The 22,553-nt window shown below is 43.0% G+C and overlaps 1 protein-coding gene across 4 annotated transcripts in view; it reads right to left on the reverse strand.

The window, feature by feature from the left end:
- The window catches only part of LOC139554620 (POU domain, class 2, transcription factor 2-like), a 69,892-nt gene extending 66,105 nt beyond the window's left edge, over positions 1-3,787 (reverse strand). For all 4 annotated transcript variants that reach the window (XM_071367577.1, XM_071367575.1, XM_071367576.1 and 1 more), the window contains exon 1: positions 2,657-3,787. In XM_071367577.1, coding sequence (XP_071223678.1) covers positions 2,657-2,756 — 100 coding nt within the window. In that variant the 5' untranslated portion in view covers positions 2,757-3,787. The remainder of the gene's footprint in view (positions 1-2,656) is intronic.
- Between the last annotated feature and the right edge of the window lie 18,766 nt (positions 3,788-22,553).

Genomic DNA, 22,553 nt, shown 5'->3' on the forward strand with positions numbered 1-22,553 from the left:
ATGTGCAGTTATCAAGTACACAACCTGTCCATCCTCTCTCGCAGACCCGAGCTGTCACACACACACACACAAATACTAGCCAATTAATGCAGGCCTCCAAGCCTCCACCCATCCACCCCCCTCTCTCCCCTCGCCAAGCCCAGGTGCACAGCCTCCTCCTGGATAGAGAGAGGTGAGGTGTTGGGGTTCTATAGCAGCATGGAGGTAACAGTGTGTGGTGGAGTGGTCGGGTAGCTGGACCAGAAATCTGCCTGTTAGATACTATGCCTCTGCAACTGTGAACTCTTGAAATAAACTCTACCCACTGGGCGCACACTGGTTGAACCAACGTTGTTCCCACGTCATTTCGATGAAAATTTGCCTGGACAGTCAAAAGATGGAGTTTACTCGATGACTGCAAGAATCACCACAGCTGCAAACATTCACAGTTTCTCACCAGACAGACAGACGCACTCTGAATTTGACGGCTTTTTATGGGCAAAAAGAACTCTGGAGCTTTTAAAGTCAAATAAAACGGTATTTTGTTTTCTTTGTTCTGGCTGCGACCAACGTCAAAGCCTATGGCCTTAACGGGGTAATGGCAGGTCAAATACCTGAGAAACTAGACGTTTTCCCTCATCTTACATTTCCGTCATCTTTCTATGGATATAATAACATATGCTATTACTATTAATATGGTATTACTAAGTTATTACTTCTACAGATATACCTCTAATACTATACTTCAGCTTCTTCTAAACTTGGAAACGGACCCTTAAACCAATTCCAAATGCATTTCAAACCAAATCTAAACTCCAAATCTGAGACAATCTCATTTTGCCTATTCAACGCCACAGTCAACGTAACCCATAAGCTCTTAGCTTATATCCACTTGGTAGCCCAATAGCCCATCTTTGCTAACATATGCTGTTTGTACCCTCTCTCTCCCTCCTTCTCCAGTTATTTCACCCCCACTTTAGCCTCTATCTCGCTCTCCCTAAGCATGCTGGGATCGAACCCCCAGCAGCCCCCTCTCTCTCCATCATCTGGTCCTTAGATCAGAAAGGCCAGGCAACCCGGCCGAGAGAGAGAGAGAGAGAGAGAGAGAGAGAGAGAGAGAGAGAGAGAGAGAGAGAGAGAGAGAGAGAGAGAGAGAGAGAGAGAGAGAGAGAGAGAGAGATGCTCTTTACTAGCTGACCGACCATCTTCGTGTTATGTTTTTACCCATTTCCTCATGGGACTTGGAGGAATGAAAGAAGACAGAAGAAAAAGAGGGGGTATATATTCACTTTTCTAGCCCTCATGTTTTAGATGAGTATTGACTTATACCCTTCTATTCAAGTATGCATATGGGAGTATGTTCACTTTATATGCTACTCACACCTCTATACTGGAATAAGGTACTAAACGTGTTACCCAGGGATGTGTGGGTCAACCTTGAACATTAGGGGTAAATACGTGGGTAAACCCATAAGCGGATACAATTATTATCTAGCATTATCAGTGGATAACCCCTATTCACAAAATAAAAAGGTGCAAACTACCCTCAACTACATCACTAATGTTATCATTTGTTTTATCCTATTTTAAACATCTTCCAAAATGTGTCCATTATTATTCACTCTTAACCTATACCTTTTCCTTTCATTTAATGACCTATAATGGTTGTCCCCCTCTTCCCACCCCTCTCTGTCACAGCAAAAGCAATGGACATACAGAGCACCTGTCAAGCCATCCTCCTGGTTACCAACCACCAGCACTCATTAAAAATGTCAACCGTTTTTCTCCTGGTGACATGTAGTTAAGGAGATAGCCTGCATGATCATCACAACCCGGGAGAGGTGCATGTAATCGGTCCCATCTGTCATTTGAAATTTCCACTTGGATGGAGACGGGGACAGCATCACTTTCCCGCCCCCCTTCCCTCGCGCTCGTCGTTAGATAGAACCACCACCACCAAAAAGTGTCAAAGACGTTTCAAGACGAGATAGTTATTATACTCCACAGGTTGTTGCAACATCAAAACAGTCAACAACAAATAACGTAAATTGACTAGGACTATCAACTTTACGCAGAATATGAGAATATGAGAATTAAAGTAGAATGGCCTGTAATTCGTTCAATCTTTTCCACTCCCAGCCTTGTCGCAAGGTTTCTCACCCTCTGTCCCTCTTTTTTCCCGCGGCCCTGGGATCGATCTCCGCCAGATCGATAAATTAACATGAATAATCCCTTAACCGTCCATCTCTCCGAAAACGGGAGAGACGGGTGCATAGACCGAGGCAGACGGAGCGGAGAAGACAGATGGGGATGGAAGTGGGGAGAGAAAAGGGTCTTGGAACGGCGTGGGACACCGCACATAGGCAACTGTTTAAAGGATGTAAATAATGAACCACGTTTCCTTGAAAACATTTTTGGAATAAGATGTTTTTTTGCACTTTGGATTGTTATACAAACATTCTAATGTCTTTTGGGTGGGGGGAGTGCGGGGGATTCGACTCGGAGAGGATAAACAATTCAAGCTAAATGTTCTCATCCTTTTTGATAATTCAAGAGGTGGTCTAAGGACTTGCTAGTTCAGTGGACAGGTATTTCCTGACTCTGGTTTTTCATGCATGTGGAATGTTGAGGAGCATGGCCAATGAAACAGCTATAGCGGGATAAGCAAAGGTCTTACCGGAGCTGGAGCGTAGAGCCAGCGGGGACTTGAGACGCCAGGCGCTGAAGTCGGAAGCAGTTCTCTGAAAGACGAACGGCACCGGCAAGGGAACAAACATGATCCGCTGTCGTCTTGGTTTTTATTTGCAGTTTTCTTCGAATTGCGCTTGTCTTCTGTTCTTCTTTGCTTTTCTTCTTATTCTTTCCAGGTAGACGTTTCAAAATATGTTTAGCAGTAAGAATATTTGGTTGAGTTGGTATCTAGCCTATGCTACATTCACATTTTTGGTTTTGTGCCTCTGTCATATCGATATGGATACATGGGCCCTACATAGATCTGACAACGGTCATCACTTGAGAATAACACACAGACGGACAGTCGGGACACCAGGCCAGCTATATGTAAAATAGGCTTCTGTTGATAGTCATTGACAGAATACGTAGTGTGACTCTCTAACGCTGGTATTTTCTCATTGGTAAAAGTTAGGTCTGTATGTAGCTACAAAACATCCTAGATATCAACTGTATCGAATATTATTTTCTTATATTCTTGAAGGTATTTCCGTATGTTTTGCTTATCAAGACAGATGTGCGGCCTCCTTTTCCTCGGTCGGTTTTGCTTTGGTTTAATCTTCTAAATAAATATCTCTCCAGTTTTACTTTCATTAAAAACGATTATTTTTTACTTACGGTTATAGCAGGTGTATTGTCGGAATAGAAAAACTTACCAACTGTTCAGTGTGAAGTTGTTATTTTGGGTTCTTTATATTTGGTTATTAGCAGTCTTGTTATGGTCAGCTCACGAATACATGCACACAAAGCAGCATTATGATAAAATATAGCCTACAATTAAATTATTTGATACATTTAAATAATTAAATAATAAGTAAGGCTACACAGGGACCCCCATCTGGCTTTTGCTCCTCCCCCTCTCTCTTTCACAGGCCGGTAATTAAAACGCAATCAATCGATAAATAAAATATAAATATATAAACCTGCTTTTTTTTTTACTAAACGAAAGCTGAACGAAAAACAAACACGGTACCAGTTATGCGGTATGTTTTCTTTGGCTCTGTCCCGCCATCCGTCTGTGTGTCTGTCTCTATGTTCCCGTTATTTGGGAACCCCAGTTCGTTCGGTCCGACTCCCTCCAGTCTGAAAGCGCTCTGACACCGCTGCTCGCAACATTGAGGCGCGAGAGCACCCGCCGTACAGCCTACACTCCCCCACCCCCTTTCTCTCCCCCTCTCTCTTTTCCTCCCCCCGCTCCCTTCTACCCCTGCTCTCTCCCTTTTCTTAGTAATCCCATATACGACTTGTTATTCTCTGTATTGATCTCTTGATTACACTTCATTATAATGACGGCAATAATCGTGGTGGTCACCTAATCGATTAGATTACACAATAGACACGTATTCTGAGTTGGTCTTTGATATATTTTTCAGCAGGTGATTTTTTTCCGCACTTCTCATACGTGTACGTATGCTATATCTACGCAATGCAAGGTTACGGGCAGCATTGCCAGCATAGTAACACCGTGTTATGGTATGAGTAATTGAACTAGAGATATAGAGATGCTAAATTGGCGGGCATTTGTTAACTGTATGTGTTTTGGTCAGTTTAATTGTGAACTTCTACAGCTGTAGCCCAGCGTGTGCAGTGTGTACATCCGAGGATAGGCTTCCATTCCCACAGCCACACCCCCTCCCGTCCCTCCGCCGATACATTGTATGCTGTCATTTATAAAGCCACAATCTGTGCCGCGCACTTACACTCAAGATTATTGCCGACATAGATTTTTTTAAATAGAAAAATCTATACGCTAAACATCGCAGTCAATACGGGAAAATCGAAAGCGCTGAGCCTGATCTCTCTTTCTCTCCCCGGCTCTCTCTCTCCCTCTCCCTCGCAGTGCTTCTGTGGTGGGAGCTGTTGTTAATGAGTTATCGATCAATTATGGGCCTATATCATAAAAAGCCCGAGGCATTGCCAATGCTAATAACCAAACTGGAGGGTGAAAAAGTCATAAAATGTATATCACCTCGGTTGTGGATAAAGCGTAATTACTATTTCCTAGTTTTATACATATCGTTATCAAACCTAAGAATGGAGACAGGGATCTGTTCTGGACGTGCTTTTGATTTCATCTCCGCATAGACACCACAATGGTGCCGTGAGGTTTATTGTCCCCGTTCTCTCCCTCTCCCCCGTTTACGCCCCTCTCCATTTGACAGATGACATCCGCATGTCCAACGAACGAAGGAAAGGGAGAAAAAAAGAAGCGACTAGTTGTCCTTCACAAACCCCCCTTGCAGAGAGGGCACGCGCTGAGAACCCCGGTCCCCCATCCAAACTCCTTCCAGACAAAAGCAATTATTTCTGGTAGAATATAGTATGTTTTGCGCGTCTGAGTAAGGAAGGAGTGTGGATTTGAAGGAGAGGAGAGGACGATTTTGGTAGACTCATCAAGGGATTCCTTTAATTTCCGGACATTTTATAACCATTGTTTAACATGCATGTGGTTTGCCACCATCTTAGTCTCCTGGCCATAATCACCAATGAAACAATGGCCAAACATAGGCTACACAAACGTTACCAAGGCAAACAAACATTGGCGCACATAATACAGGACTAAGATACTGGACGAAGATCGAATCGTACTACACCGGCTCCGACGCTCGTCGGATGTGGCAGGGCTTGCAAACTATTACAGACTACAAAGGGAAGCACAGCCAAGAGCTGCCCAGTTGAACAAGCCAACCAGACGAGCTACATAACTTCTATGAGCGCTTCGAGCCAATTAACACTGAAACATGCATGAGAGCATCAGCTGTTCCGGACGACTGTGTGATCACGTACTCCATAGCCGATATGAGTAACACCTTTAAACAGGTCAACATTCACAAGGCTGCAGGGCCAGACGGATTACCAGGACGTGTACTCCGAGCATGCACTGACCAACTGGCAAGTGTCTTCACTGACATTTTCAACCTCTCCCTGTCTGAGTAATACCAACATGTTTCAAGCAGACCACCATAGTCCCTGTGCCCAAGAAAGCTAAGGTAACCTGCCTAAATGACCACCAACCCGTAGCACTCACGTCTGTAGCCATGAAATGCTTTGAAAGGCTGGTCATGGTTCACATCAACACCATTATCCCAGAAACCCTAGATCCACAGATTATGCAATCTCTATGGACAAAAGGAACACCTATGTGAGAATGCTATTCATTGACTACAGCTCAGCATTCAACACCATAGTGCCCTCAGCTCATCACTAAGCTAAGGACCCTGGGACTAAACACCTCCCTCTGCAACTGGATCCTGGACTTCCTGACGGGCCTCCCGCAGGTGGTAAGGGTAGGTAACAACACATCTGCCACGCTGATCCTCAACACGGGGGCCCCTCATGGGTGCGTGAACAGTCCTCTCCTGTACTCCCTGTTCACTCATGACTGCACGGCCAAACACGACTCCAACGCCATCATTAAGTTTGCCTATGACACAACAGTGGTAGGCCTGATCACCGACAACGATAAGACAGCCTATAGGGAAGAGGTCGGAGAGCTGACCATGTGGTGTAAGGACAACAACCTCTCCCTCAACATGATCAAGACAAAGGAGATGATTGTGGACTACACGAAAAGGAGGACCGAGCACGCCCCCATTCTCATCGACAGGGCTGTAGTGGAGCAGGTTGAGAGCTTCAAGTTCCTTGGCGTCCACATCACCAACAAACTAACATGGTCCAAACACCCCAAGATAGTTGTGAAGAGGGCAAGACAAAACCTATTCCCCCTCAGAAGACTGAAAAGATTTGGCATGGGTCCTCAGATCCTCAAAATGTTTTTCAGCTGCACCATCGAGAGCCTCTTGACTGGTTGCATCACTGCCTGTTATGGCAACTGCTTGGCCTCCGACATGCAAGGCACGGGACCAAGCTTCCTGCCATCCAGGACCTCTACACCAGGCAGTGTCAGAGGAAGGCCCTAAAAATTGTCAAAGACCCCAGCCACCCTAGTCATAGACTGTTCTCTCTGCAGCCGCACGGCAAGCGGTACCGGAGCGCCAAGTCTAGGTCCAAGAGGCTTCTAAACAGCTTTTACCCCCAAGCCATAAGACTCCTGAACATCTAATCAAATGGCCACCCAGACTATTTGCATTGCCTCCCCTTCTACGCTGCTGTTATCTATGCATAGTCACTTTAATAACTCTACATATTACCTCAATTACCTCGACACCGGTGCCCCGCACATTGACTCTGTACTGGTACCCTGAGACCACTCTGTTCAGGCCTGTGTGTGGGGGATGTTCTCTGTTATCAAATCAAATCAAATTGTATTTGTCACATACAACAGGTTTAGACCTTACAGTGAGATTCTTACTTACAAGCCCTTAATCAACAATGCAGTTTTAAGAACATACCTAAACAAAACAAAAAAAGGTAAGAGATAAGAATAACAAATCTTTAAAGAGCAGCAGTAAATAACAATAGTGGGGCTATAACCCTAACCTTAAACCTTTAACCTAACTCCTAACCTTAACCCTAACATTAGCATTAGCCACCTAGCCACCTAACTAACGTTAGCCACAAGAAATTGGAATTTGTAACATATCATAAATTTAGCAAATTCGTAACATATTGTACATTTGACATATTCGTAACATATTGTACAAAATGCAATTCGTAACATACAGTACCTTCAGAAAGTATTCACACCCCTTGACTTTTTCTACATTCACAGCCTGAATTTAAAATTGATTACATTGAGATGTTGTATCACTGGCATACACACAATACCCCATGATGTCAACGTGGAATTATGTTTTAAACATTAAAACATCTTGAGTCAATAAGTATTCAACCCCTTTTTTTGTCAAGTCTAAATAAGTCCAGGGGTAAAAATGTGCTTAACAAGTCACATAATAAGTTGCATGGAATCTCTCTGTGTGCAATAATAGTGTTTAACATGATTTTTGAATGACTACCTCATCTCTGTACCCCACACATAAAAATATCTGTAAGGTCCCTCAGTCGAGCAGTGAAATTCAAACACAGATTCGACCACGAAGACCAGGGAAGTTCTCCAATGCCTCACAAAGAAGGGCACCTACTGGTAAAAAAAGCAAACATTGAATATCCCTTTGAACATGATGAAGTTATTAATTACACTTTGGATAGTGTATCAATACACCCAATCATTACAAAGATACAGGCGTCCTTCCTAACTCAGTTGCCGGAGAGGAAGGAAACCGCTCGGGGATTTCACCATGAGGCCAATAGTGACTTTAAAATATTTACAGAGTTTAATGGATGTGACGGGATAAAACTGAGGATGGATCAACAACATTGTAGTTACTCCACAACACCAACCTAAATGACATATTGAAAAGAAGGAAGCGAGTACAGATTTGTTTTTCTTCTTCTTCAAAACGTGCAAGGTACTAAAGTAAAACTGCAAAAGAAATTGGCAAAGAAATGAACTTTATGTCCAGAATACAAAGCGTTATATTTAGAGCAAATCCAAAACAACACATCACTGAGTACCAACCTTGGTATTTTTAAGCATGGTGGTGGCAGCATCATGTTTTGGGTATGCTAGGGAGTTTTTTTATAGATAAAAAGAAACGTGATAGAGTTAAGCACACAAAAAAATCCTAGAGGGAAACCTGGTTTAGTCTGCTTTCTAACAGACACTGGGAGACAAATTCACCTTTCAGCAAGACAATAATTTAAAACAAAGGCCATAAAGTTGCTTACCAAGACAACATTGAATGTTCCTGAGTGGCATAGTTACAATTTTGACTTAAATCGGCTTGAAAATCTATAACAAGACTTGAAAACGGCTGTCTAGCAATGATCCACAACCAATTTGACAGATCATGAAGAATTTTAAGAAGAATAGTGTGCAAATATTGTACAATCCAGTTGTTCTAAGCTGTAATCGCTGCCAAAGGTGATTCTAGCATGTATTGACTCAGGGGTGTGAATAATTATGTAAATTAGATATTTCTGTAATTCATTTTCAAGCCATTTGTAAACATTTCTAAAAACATGTTTTCACTTTGTCATTATGGGGTAGCATATCATACGTAACATATCATACGAAATGGATGACGGATTAATACATACCATACGAAACGTAACATATCATACTAAATGGAGTGTTGCGGATATACGTACAGAATAATACAAAATGCTCTGAGACCAGGTTGGCCTGAAAGAAGCCGAGCAGGGGTCCACTTCAACTCCTGTAATTTGGGCACACGTGCTAATCCTGTTTACAGACAGTCTGTCAACACCATACAAACTAAAGCAGGTTTAACTAGACACACACACAGGCTACAGTAGAGTAGTAGACCACAGTATGTTGCCTGCCTTCAGCCTTCTCTTTCACACTCCCGGAGTCGGCTAGCTGGCCCAGGTTCAGTAACGCTGGTTGCTCGCAGGGGAAACCGGCTGCTTTTGTGCTGGATCGTTTTCACATCATGGAAGAAAGAGCTTGGGAAATGCAGACAATACATGTTATTGTATAAGGTGAGTGAACATATAGTCATGTGTAGCCTATCATCATAATGATCATCTTCATCACCACCATTTGACTCTTCTTCTCCATGATCTATTTATTTGAAATCACATCAAGATGATATATGACACTAAATCCCAATATGCAATTATAAGTATTCTGGTTGAAATTATTTAAAAGAATGGTGTTTATTATAGGCGGCAGGTAGCCTAGCAGTTAGAGCGTTGGGCCAGTAACTGAAAGGTTGCTGGTTCGAATTCCAAGGCTCTGTCAATGTGACTTTGAGCAAGGCACTCACCCCTAATTGCTCTTGTAAGTCGCTCTGGATAAGAGCGTCTGCTAAATGACTCAAATGAAAAAAAGTATAAAATGAATTAATATTTTGGCACATAGAAAAACATGCTACTCTTTTTGCAGCTATTTTCTATGCGTTAATTGTATATTTGTTAGTCTTGTGAGAATGTAATGACGATGTGTGTGTGTGTGTGTGTGTGTGTGTGTGTGTGTGTGTGTGTGTGTGTGTGTGTGTGTGTGTGTGTGTGTGTGTGTGTGTGTGTGTGTGTGTGTGTGTGTGTGTGTGTGTGTGTGTGTGTGTGTGTGTGTGTGTACGCACAAGGGAAGCCAAGGGAAGCCAAGAAAGAAAGAAAAGCACTCCAATAATTTATCTTTCATCTCTCTGTGTTTTCATAGTTTTCCATCAATTTGCAAGAGGCTAAACGTATTTCACCGGAGAAAGCATCCGAGCGAGCGAAACAGAGCCCCTCTGTATGTGTAGACCATCTATCTGATGCTGTCTGGTCATAAAGATGTTGACGTTGTAGCTGCCCGTAGCATTGAACGCAAGGGAAGCCAGCGAGCATTTGGCATAATAACCCATCAGTATTGAGCTGAGTGAGACTGAGTGAGTTCAACTGTGAATGTTCCTGGCGCACCAAAAAACAGTGTCAAGGGAAGCCAGTTTGGATTTGGCTTCACTCCTATCACATTGCATCAAGAGAAATAGATCATTGACAGAAACAACTTGAATTGTTGCGTTTCGTTGTGTTGTTGTCCTCCGGTGGCTAGCTAGCTAAAATAGTGCCTTTCCTAAATAAGCCATGGATGGAGACAGGGATTTGGACTTGTGGTTTTACTTAATTCACCGTACTGGACAATGATTATAACGGGTATTCTGATCCAACCATAAATTCCTACATTGTGCCCCTTGCCTGAGAGGATGGAAGTTCAATACGTATCTAGATGTAGTAGGCTAGTGTTAACTAACTAACGTTCCCCATTAATGGAAGTTAGGCTACCGAGTAAACATTTTAGCCGAGTAGCCTAGGACAACAAAAAATAAAAGTGTGTACTGTATGACAGAGTGATAGACCGTTTCCTCAACATGAAATAGATGAGGATGGCATTGACGTTTCTCTACAAGTAGGGTGAGTCAACATGTTTTTTCTACTTGCACAAACACACACACACACACACACACACACACACACACACACACACACACACACACACACACACACACACACACACACACACACACACACACACACACACACACACACACACACACACACACACACACACACACACACACACACACACACACAAATCAGAACCATGGACAGCCTCATCATATTTAGCTTACATTGATTGGACAAAATTGTATTAGATTAAGCATGAGGTGATTTGATGATGTTGAAATGGTGCTGAAATAGTGGAGGCAGCTCCTGTTTTCTTTGCGACTTGCGGTAACTCTCCGTGGTTCTAAATCAATAGTTGTTTAGTGGTCCGAAAATGTCGGAAACATTAACTTACTTGACCATGCTGTAGGTCATGTTTGTTACATGCAACATGCTTTGTGGACTTCATCGGACAGAGGTTGCTCTCCGGTTTTGTGATGAAACAAAGGTGTGGTTGAATTGATTCCCGCACTGTGTCTTCTTATTGTCTCGGCCTTTAGGCCTATATATCACAGTATCAAGGCATATGAACTAACAGGTTATAGAGAAAACAACACAATTATCACAACACATAGGTTGTAATATGGCTTTTTTTTGTGGGGCTTGGCTTCCCCAGTGATTTGGCCCACACACCGCTCATGCCTGTGTGTGAGAGAGAGAGTTCATTATTAAATGGCAATGTCATGTTGACAAACGAGTTGGCTGAATTAAATTCTCTCTCATCAATAACAAGGCGCCCCCAATCAATACCAGCTTACAATTATATAACCACCTTATTCGCTACTCTAACAAGCCCGTTATACAGAGAAACAGAGCTCTATTGTCCCTGACTCACACACACACAGTTTCTAAGTAAAACAATTCAATTATAAATCTCAAGCTCTCGTCATTTCCTTATTATCTGTCCTTTTGACATTTTATCTACCACGATCTCTCTGTCTCTCTGTCTCTCTCTCTCTCTCTCTCTGTCTTTCTCTCTCTCTCTCTCTCTCTCTGTCTCTCTCTCTCTCTCTCTCTCTCTCTCTCTCTCTCTCTCTCTCTCTCTCTCTCTCTCTCTCTCTCTCTCTCTCTCTCTCTCTCTCTCTCTCTCTCTCTCTCTCTCTCTCTCTCTCTCTCTCTCTCTCTCTCTCTCTCTCTCTCTCTGTCTCTCTGTCTCTCGCTCTCTCTCTCTTTCCCTCTGTCCTTGCAGCTTTGACTAAATGATCAATGCTGACACATTGTCAATAGCCCATCCGGCCCCTGCCAATAGTCACCCTACATGTCCGTTATTATACTTACACCGGCGGAAGACAGATAAAGAGGGCCGTAAAACGTTAGCAGTCAATACGGCGCAAGTAGCATGATCATTGCCGCAGCAACGCCATGAGCACACCGGCACCAATACTTACAGGTTACCAGCTCAGCTGATCAAATGGAACATATGGGAAGGTCGTAGTAAGAATATGTGTCAAATGTGGGCTTTGACTCTGCCTTCATTTCACACATAGCCTGCTGCTCTTATCCGTCAAGTGCTGTCCAAGTAATATCATACATATTCTGAGCAAGTCCGTATTTCACACACACACACACACACACACACACACACACACACACACACACACACACACACACACACTCACACACACATTCTTATTCTTCTTGAGCCTGTTTTCTCTCACATGTCCCTTCTCCCCTGTCTACATTTCCCACATATTCCACATCCTATTTCATCCCTGTGTTGGGGTGTAATGGATTGAAGACATGCAAAGGGACTATTCGTGGCCACACCTGGTGGATCCTTTATGCTGCCGGAGCCTGTGCCTCGTCCTGTGAGCCGGGGGTCCAAATAGCTTAGTGCTAACAGAGCATCAAGGCTCCATCTAATGCAATGACATGCAGACTGGCCTGCACAGGGAGTAGATCCCCCCTCCCTCGATCACAGCCATTGTGGAGGGGGGTTTGAGAGCCTTAGCTACTCTCAGGGGATAAGAGCCACTATTGCTCAATCTGGTGGGAGACCGTAGCTATGGGCGTAAGTGTGTGTGTGTGTGTGTGTGTGTGTGTGTGTGTGTGTGTGTGTGTGTGTGTGTGTGTGTGTGTGTGTGTGTGTGTGTGTGTGTGTGTGTGTGTGTGTGTGTGTGTGTGTGTGTGTGTGTGTGGTATTTTCCTCTGAAATCTTTCTCTCATATCCACTCTTAACATGAATCTACTTTAAACACAGACAAGTTATTTTCATTCTACTGTATGTAATCGGGTCAACTACTCTCTCTAACCTCTCTCCTCTATCGCTTGCACTCCCTCTGTTTCACTTTCTCTCTCTCTCTCTCTCTCTCTCTCTCTCTCTCTCTCTCTCTCTCTCTCTCTCTCTCTCTCTCTCTCTCTCTCTCTCTCTCTCTCTCTCTCTCTCTCTCCATCTCTCATTCTCTCTGTGCTGTGGCCATGTGCATTGAGACTGTGTGTGTGGGTAGATTTAGAACCGGGATCAATAAGAAATGTAGGAATCAATGCACTTAGCACTGGGAAATCAATGAGCCCTAATCGGGATGCCAGTGGCACAAGTCAAAACAATTAAGAGAGAAGAAAAATGTTTAACAACCTCTCTCTTGCTTACACAGAGAGAGAGGGGGAGAGGGAGGGGAAAAGAGGGAGGGAGAGAGAGAGAGAGGGGGAGGGAGAGAGATAAGATGAGAGTACTGTTGGGAATCTGTGAGAGTGAAAGGAGAGAGGAAGGAGAGGAAGGACATGTTGAGTGAGGAACGAAGGAGGGGGAATAGAGAGATGGAGAGAAGAACATAATGGAGAGATGGAGAGAAGAACAGAATAGAGAGATGGAGAGAAGAACAGAATAGAGAGATGGAGAACAGAACAGAATAGAGAGATGGAGAGAAGAACAGAATAGAGAGATGGAGAGAAGAACAGAATAGAGAGATGGAGAGAAGAACAGAATAGAGAGATGGAGAGAAGAACAGAATAGAGAGATGGAGAGAAGAACAGAATAGAGAGGTGGAGAGAAGAACAGAATAGAGAGGTGGAGAGAAGAACAGAATAGAGAGATGGAGAGAAGAACAGAATAGAGAGATGGAGAGAAGAACAGAATAGAGAGATGGAGAGAAGAACAGAATAGAGAGATGGAGAGAAGAACAGAATAGAGAGATGGAGAGAAGAACAGAATAGAGAGATGGAGAGAAGAACAGAATAGAGAGATGGAGAGAAGAACAGAATAGAGAGATGGAGAGAAGAACAGAATAGAGAGATGGAGAGAAGAACAGAATAGAGAGATGGAGAGAAGAACAGAATAGAGAGATGGAGAGAAGAACAGAATAGAGAGATGGAGAGAAGAACAGAATAGAGAGATGGAGAGAAGAACAGAATAGAGAGATGGAGAGAAGAACATAATAGAGAGATGGAGAGAAGAACATAATAGAGAGATGGAGAGAAGAACAGAATAGAGAGATGGAGAGAAGAACAGAATAGAGAGATGGAGAGAAGAACAGAATAGAGAGATGGAGAGAAGAACAGAATAGAGAGATGGAGAGAAGAACAGAATAGAGAGATGGAGAGAAGAACAGAATAGAGAGATGGAGAGAAGAACAGAAGTATCCATATGAGAGAAACGAGGACATTGTCAATAAAAGAGACGTCTTTTAAGGACTGAGAGATTCAATTTACTCAAGATGTTTTACAATATGTGGCAGTTGTTGGGCTCTCAAACGAAAACAAAGAAACGCCGTACCGCTGCTCAAGGGGATCTTCAGAGAAAAACCCCAAAATGGTGGTTGTTCACTCCTTTAATTAATGGTCGCTGTGTGAATAAAGTGACGTCTGCCTGCTGCGTGTTGGTTGGTCAGCATGGCCAGTTGGCTCAACGGTCCATCAGATGGCCAAATGAAGGGTCACTCATCCATGTGTGACCATGTGAGTCCACCTGTCAATCAACACGTCCAACTAATACATCATCAGTTATTACACCCCAAACGCTATGACCAACCAATAGGGTTCCGGCTTTCCGCCACAGTGTCTACTAGTATCCAATCAGGAAAGTAGAGAGAGGTGCCGCGAGGTGGGTGAGAGGGGGGCGTGCAGGGTTTATTTGGGGTCGATCAATAGCTACACCCCCTCGCCGAACCCCAGCTTTTCCTGGCATTACTTGTGGTGCAAAAATCAATGGTGAGGCCAATAACTCCTCACTTGTTGGTGGATTAGTGAACTGACAACTAATCAGGGAGTTACTGAATCTGACACTGGAGCTATTAACCTATCGATATGACACTTGCCCCCACACACACACACACACACACACACACACACACACACACACACACACACACACACACACACACACACACACACACACACACACACACACACACACACACACACACACACACACACACACACACACACACACACACACTCACTTGCATAATCACGTCCATACCCTGATACCTAGCTGAACCCATAGGTATTTGAATCAGATCCACACACAGAGAGAAAGAGGAAAAGAGAAAGAGAGAAAAGAAGAGAGAGACAGAGACACAGACAGAGACACAGACAGAAACACAGACACAGACAGAAACACAGACAGAGACAGACACAGACAGAGACACAGACAGAGACACAGACAGAGACACAGACAGAGACAGACACAGACAGAAACACAGACAGAGACAGACACAGACAGAGACAGACAGAGACAGAGACAGAGACAGAGACAGAGACAGAGACAGAGACAGAGACAGAGACACAGACAGAGACACAGACAGAGACACAGACACAGACAGAGAGACAGACACAGACAGAGACACAGACAGAGACACAGACAGAGACACAGACAGAGACACAGACAGAGACACAGACAGAGACACAGACAGAGACACAGACAGAGAGACAGACACAGACAGAGACACAGACAGAGACACAGACAGAGACACAGACACAGACAGAGACACAGACAGAGACACAGACAGAGACACAGACAGAGACACAGACAGAGACACAGACAGAGACACAGACAGAGACACAGACAGAGACACAGACACAGACAGAGACACAGACAGAGACACAGACAGAGACACAGACAGAGAGACAGACACAGACAGAGACACAGACAGAGACACAGACAGAGACACAGACACAGACAGAGACACAGACAGAGACAGAGACACAAACAGAGACACAGACACAGACAGAGACACAGACAGAGACACAGACACAGACACAGACACAGACAGAGACACAGACAGAGACACAGACAGAGACACAGACAGAGACACAGACACAGACAGAGACACAGACAGAGACACAGACAAAGACACAGACAGAGACACAGACAGAGACACAGACAGAGACACAGACAGAGACACAGACAGAGACACAGACAGAGACACAGACACAGACAGAGACACAGACAGAGACACAGACAGAGACACAGACACAGACAGAGACACAAACAGAGACACAGACAGAGACACAGACAGAGACACAGACAGAGAGAGACACAGACAGAGACACAGACACAGACAGAGACACAAACAGAGACACAGACAGAGACACAGACAGAGACACAAACAGAGACACAGACAGAGACACAGACAGAGACACAGACAGAGAGACAGACACAGACAGAGACACAGACAGAGACACAGACAGAGACACAGACAGAGACACAGACACAGACAGAGACACAAACAGAGACACAGACAGAGACACAGACAGAGACACAGACACAGACAGAGAACGACAGAATAAAGACCTAAATACAAACACAAACACATGAGCAAAAGGTTCAATAACAACTATAGAAATAATTTCATGAAAACACTGCACCTTGTGCAGACTAAACAGTTTAAAGAATAATACCAATGACATAAATTGAGTTTAGCCTGTTTAGAATGTATTCACTTAGTTAAACTTTGTTTTAATACATGTTATATGGAATCCTGATATTGACAACCAACTGCCAATGGCCAGAACATATCCAGCCAGTTCAATAAAATTCACTTAGTTAAACCCTTTTATATTGTTTATAATATGGCTGTCAATTACATTTTCAACAGATTCAAAATAGTTGTTATTTATAGTCAAGATCATTATGAGATGAATAAAACATTATATAGGATTATTAAATCTTACAGTGCATTATAATAACGGCATCATAACGTATTATACCTATATTATTTGAATACAATTTACAAAAATGTATATTGCTTGTTATACATAGGTATATTCATGTCTATTACTGCATGCATAATAGACAAACATATGTTCACATCATTTTCGGCTATAAACACGGAAGAGGGCCAGCGTCCAGTTTCTCTCCACTGTCAGCATTCCACTGTAGAAATAAATGCACTCAGCATCGAACACTCTCCCCCCTGTTCAGAGAGAAAATGGGGTGCAATTGCTTCTACTTCAGAATGGCAGTCTCAGAACATTATGTCTGTACATCGGATTAAGAGACATCCACTCAAATGACTTAATGGCCCTGCTGAGGCACCGTAGCATCGTTATTTGTTTTTGGACAAGGACGTTAATGAGAACGCAAGCAGGTATTTTAAGAGTGTTGGTGAGAGGCAGTTCACAAGCCGGGTATAGGAAACGGATTTATTGTGCTTATTCTGTTATTTTCTTTTCTGTTCTCATTTGATAAGGAGAGATACTTTCCAAGTAAACCCATTGACAAGGGGCTTTAAAATAACATGACTTAACGTGTTCGAGCATCGCTTGACAAAAGCTCTGGGAATTCTGTTCAACAATAGGAAAGTACAAGGGAGGGATAAAGTGTGTGTGTGTGTGTGTGCGTGTGTGTGCGTGTGTGCATGCGTTCTTGTGACCATGAACCAGCGCGTTACAAACGTGTTCTAGCAACCGCAAAAACGGCGAGAGAGAAATGGAAGGAAACTGAAATATGTCAGAGAAAGAGAGATTTTTAAAAAGCAGAGGTGAAGAGGTGCTGTGAGGAATGGGGAGAGGCATGGACAGGACATGCTGAGAGTGTTGGGCAGTGATAAGAGAGAGAGCCAGAGTCCAGCCCAGCGAGGAATCAAGGGAGGTTACGGAATTACAGGCACAAAGAAGGGAGACTGGGGGTCCTACACATTTGGGATTAAGGAACATATGCAGGGGAGGAGGAAGGGATTCGAGTCAAAATTGAGGTAGAAAAAGAGAGGGGTGTTTTGGAGAGGAGAGGAGACACAAGTGCTTCATGAGGCGTATTTCCACCCTCCTTTCGTCATTGGCTCGCCCCTCCAAAACCGCCCCCCCTTTACCTTTCTATTGGAACCCCTGGGCTGGTGAGATTGGTGGGGAAGTTAAGAGAGAGAGGCAGGCGCTCGCTGGCGCCATCCATTTGACTGTGGTCTCTCACTGCACTGCAGTTCCCGTGCCAAGAGAATCAGCCCCAAAAATATCCTGGTTGTGTCAACTCTTTTGACAGACAAACGAGTCTGGGTCTTCTGTGTCGACAATGGAGCACATCTACATCCAGTGGTGTGACTGGGAGGGGAAGGACTCCCTACTAGTACACTACAGAGATGTGGGTGTGTCAAAGGGGGTCTAGAGGGCACGTGTTCGACTCAACATGTGTCTCGCTCAATCTTAACCATTTTTCAGTAAAGGGAGTAATTGTGAATTTACATTATTGTATTTTTTTAAAGGTATTTTGAAGGGATAATATAACAACAGTGAGCAAACAATATAATTGTGAGTTTTGCAAAATTGTGAGTTTTTACACTATTCAATTACCGTCATAGAATCAAAACTCCTAATCTGACGACCAACAACTGTAGCAGTCTGAAAAGGGTCTGTGTGTGTATGTGAGTGTGTTTTACTGCAGAGTGAACATGTGTCATAAAGATGGAATCCATGTATTAAAGCAGTAGGGGATGAGGGGGTGTGGGGAGGGTCAGGGATGAGGGGGTGTGGGGTGTGGGGAGGATCAGGATTTAGGGGTTTGGGGTGTGAGGAGGGTCAGGGGATGAGAGGTGTGGGGTGTGAGGAGGGTCAGGGATGAGGGTGTGTGGGGTGTGCGGAGGATCAGGATTTAGGGGTTTGGGGTGTGAGGAGGGTCAGGGGATGAGAGGTGTGGGGTGTGAGGAGGGTCAGGGCCTGAGGGGTGTGAGGAGAGTCAGGGGCTGAGGAATGAGGGGTGTAGTGTGTGAGGAGGGTCAGGGACTGAGGGATGTGGGGTGTGAGGTGGGTCAGGAGCTGAGGGATGAGGGGTGTGAGGTGGGTCAGGAGCTGAGGGATGAGGGGTGTGAGGAGGGTCAGGGGCTGAGGGATGAGGGGTGTTTGAGGAGGGTCAGGCATGAGGTATTGAGGAGTGTGTGGAGTGTGAGGAGGGTCAGGGGCTGAGGGATGAGGAGTGTGTGGAGTGTGAAAAAGTACAAAAATGTACTGTAAGTCATTCTTGATAAGAGCGTCTGCTAAATGATTAAAATGTTTAAAAAGGGCTGTGAGAAGGGTCAGGGGCTGAGTGAGCGGGTGTATGGGGTGCGAGGAGGGTCAGGGTTTGAGGGAGTAGGCCGGGGTACACCAGTCAAGGTCAAGTGTTAATTCGCCACACAGAGAGGGATTGAGGGATGTAGTAGGGAGAGTGGACTGAACGTGGGAGGGCGAGGAAGGGGTGACCACCACCCCAGTGGCTGAGCTACAGGAGCAGTCCAGGGGGAGCAAGTTAGATATTCACCCCTTCCCTCCTCCCTCTCTCTCCCTCTCTACTCCACATCCCCTGCCAGAGGCAGCTTGACCACAGGGGTCAGCCTCAGTCGAATAAGGTCAGCCGTCTGGGATGAAATTGAACCTTGACCCCCCCCTCTGCTTGATCGCCTCCTTGCATCCCGATCACCCTGCAGACAGTGGTAGCTATGGGTTTGAGATTGTGTGTGTGTACAAGATACTACATTATTTATTCACCACTTTGTATAGATGGGGCTACTTGTTAAAATCGATGTTTAACACAATATTGACTTTCCGTTTCTCATTCGGAATTATTTCCTCACTGCGGATTATCAGCGGCAGCCATTTTCTTTGGTCAGAAGTCATATCTGGTGCTTCACTATTACCCTCTGGTTACTAATACTAATAATCATTACATAGGGACATTGACTACTCACTGTGGCTTTACTATCGCACGTCCAGTCCATTCGTGGTCTGACAACCAATGCCCATGTCAAAATATTTCCATCGGGTTATTAATATTTCTCTGACTTTGCTCTTGATAGTGTTTCCACGATTCAACGAGTAACACTAGCGACTGTAGAATCATTGAGTATATGGATGCTGCAGGGAATTAAGGCTATATGTAGCTGTTTATTAGGGAGTTTATACACATAATAACTCCCTTATTAAACATAATAACTCCATTATTAAACGTAATAACTCCCTTATTCAACATAATAACTCCATTATTAAACGTAATAACTCCCTTATTAAACAAAATCACTCCCGTATTAAACATAGTAACTCCGTTATTAAACATAATCTCTCCCGTATTAAACATAATAACTCCCCTATTAAACATAACAACTCCTTGCGTATATGAGAAATAAAATTCTGAAATGGTAAAAAATAAATTACAAAGATTCAAATTCTGCAGAATTCATGTATAAAAGCAAACACATTTACCTTGTAGGCTAACATGTATTTTTGGGAAAAGCTGCCCGTTTTCTGCCTATTCCAGTATGATATTCCTTTACTGAAGAGCAATAGTTTTCCCCAAAAACTTTGTTTACGTTTGAAAATAAACTTGAACAAGGTCAATATTGATATTCGTTAGTGGTGCCGATAGTACTTGTATTTGTATTTACTAAGGATCCGCAGCAGCTAATCTTCCCGGGGTCCAGAAACATTAAGGCAGTTATATACCATTTCAAATATTACACGACATTATATGTGTTCCCTCAGGCCACTACTCAACTACCACATATCTACAATACAAAATCCATACAAAAATGTATAGTGTCCACATAGCACAAAGAGTCATTATAGCACAATGGGGATGCGGTATAGGCTGCCTGCCTACGTTGCAGTAGCGGTCTGTCGTCAATCGCGAGAGTGACCACCTGCCCTTTGACACCGGGTCCCTCTAATGGGCTGGGTCTGGCTGCGGTAGGTGACAGACGCTCTCCAACCATGTATGAAACAGGCAATACTCATAAAAACACCCTCTTTCGGTAATAACAACACATGTCTACCATGACAAGTTAGATATTTAGTGGCTTCCTGCAAGCTATAAGACTCTTGTAAATTTAGAAAAATAGTTTCAGTAATTATTTACCGGTTTGGTTTTGATGTTTCCTAGTGTTAAATGTAGTTCCATTATTTCTGCAGTTCTATTGCAGTGGGTAGGCTATATCTCGATGCGTTTATTGGGTTTTGAGGATCTGTCTAAGTTATTCTGCGGTACGGTCGTTCTTGTGAAACCTTGACTTCTGGGACAATAGGTTGGCCTACATTCAGTAGAGGCCTACTTCAAGATACGAAAATGTTGGTTCATAGCTTGTATAAAGGGCACGCACGTTATTTTCATCCATGTTAAAGCTACACATGAAATGTCCGTACCGCATTAATATGATCATTTAAATAACAGTATTATATTATTCTTTAATTATTATATTTATATTGTGATGATTATTATGATGGTGATTGTTGTTATTATTGTTATTACTCATTGGTTAATATGCATTTGACACAGTTGTGGATTGGAAAATCAATGCATAATCGAGGCTATAGACTGTATTTCCAGCAGAATGATGAAACAGTTGTCATTTCATTCCGACCTTCACACCACTGAAGAAGAAGAAAAAAGTAACGACCATACCTATACAGAATATTAATATACATCATTCAGAGGCAATATTCACATGCAAATAATTAGCAATGTAAATAAAATCCGAAAATTCTTTGACGGTAATTTCCAACTAAATCCAATGAGGTTTTCCCTTTTCCCACATGTAACCTCGTCAAAAGGAATGTTAAAACATGGAGCAATTAACTATATGTGTTGCTTTATAAAAAAAAAGAGAAGCATACTCGTTCTCTTTCTATGTCCATATAACTGTGTCATGAAGGACGTTCTCGTTCATAGGCATTAGCCAAACTCTGACCAATGAAGCCGCATTTCCAAGTGCATGACAAGTTCATTCAAATCGTCTATTCATTGATCAGAAAGAATACACGACGACAAAATAGCCTGTTGCCTACAGCTGCACTGCATTTTAATAAAATATTATTTGGAATGAATCTTCAATTTACTGGAATAAAATAAAAAAATTCGGAGATAATAAAATACAGCCCACTTCATACAATGAATAATTGTTTAAATAAAACTGTATTGCCTTTATACTTGGCTAGAGAACTTTAATAATGAATTCATAGGGCTACTAAGATGAATTGCATGTAAGTATATGCACACTTCGGTAGCCTACAATATGAATATGAATATTAACATAATTTGGCATATCTACTTGAGAGACAATTTAAATGCCGAAACATTGAAATGTATATATCAAATATGAATTTAGTAGCCGAAATACGGCTAACTTCCAATATGGTATGTAAAAAAAAAAACGCTCACATTAGGTTTATTTGTATTTCTATAATTGATATCCAACCAAGTGTACTTACGTCAGCTTTTTCAAATGTCTATAGAACAGCCGCGCAAACTCGTCACCGACTTTGGATGAAACCGGATACAACTGAGATCAAAGCAAAGGATGTAAATTAGGTCCGCAGTTAATTCATCTACAACCATGTAACTTTTACACGAGTTAAAAGTTAATAATAGTAGTAATGGTAACTCTTTACTTTCTTAAAGCCTGAAGGTATAATGCGTTATGCTATGTATGGGCCTTTATAATGTCTTATTACAAGTGTTAGACCAAAATATGTTATGTCTTCAACATTTTAACTGACAAAAAATGTTTGGCATGTAGTATTAATAATAATAATAACAA

This window comes from Salvelinus alpinus, chromosome 26, assembly GCF_045679555.1.
Source record: "Salvelinus alpinus chromosome 26, SLU_Salpinus.1, whole genome shotgun sequence".
In the NCBI taxonomy this organism is placed as follows: domain Eukaryota; kingdom Metazoa; phylum Chordata; class Actinopteri; order Salmoniformes; family Salmonidae; genus Salvelinus; species Salvelinus alpinus.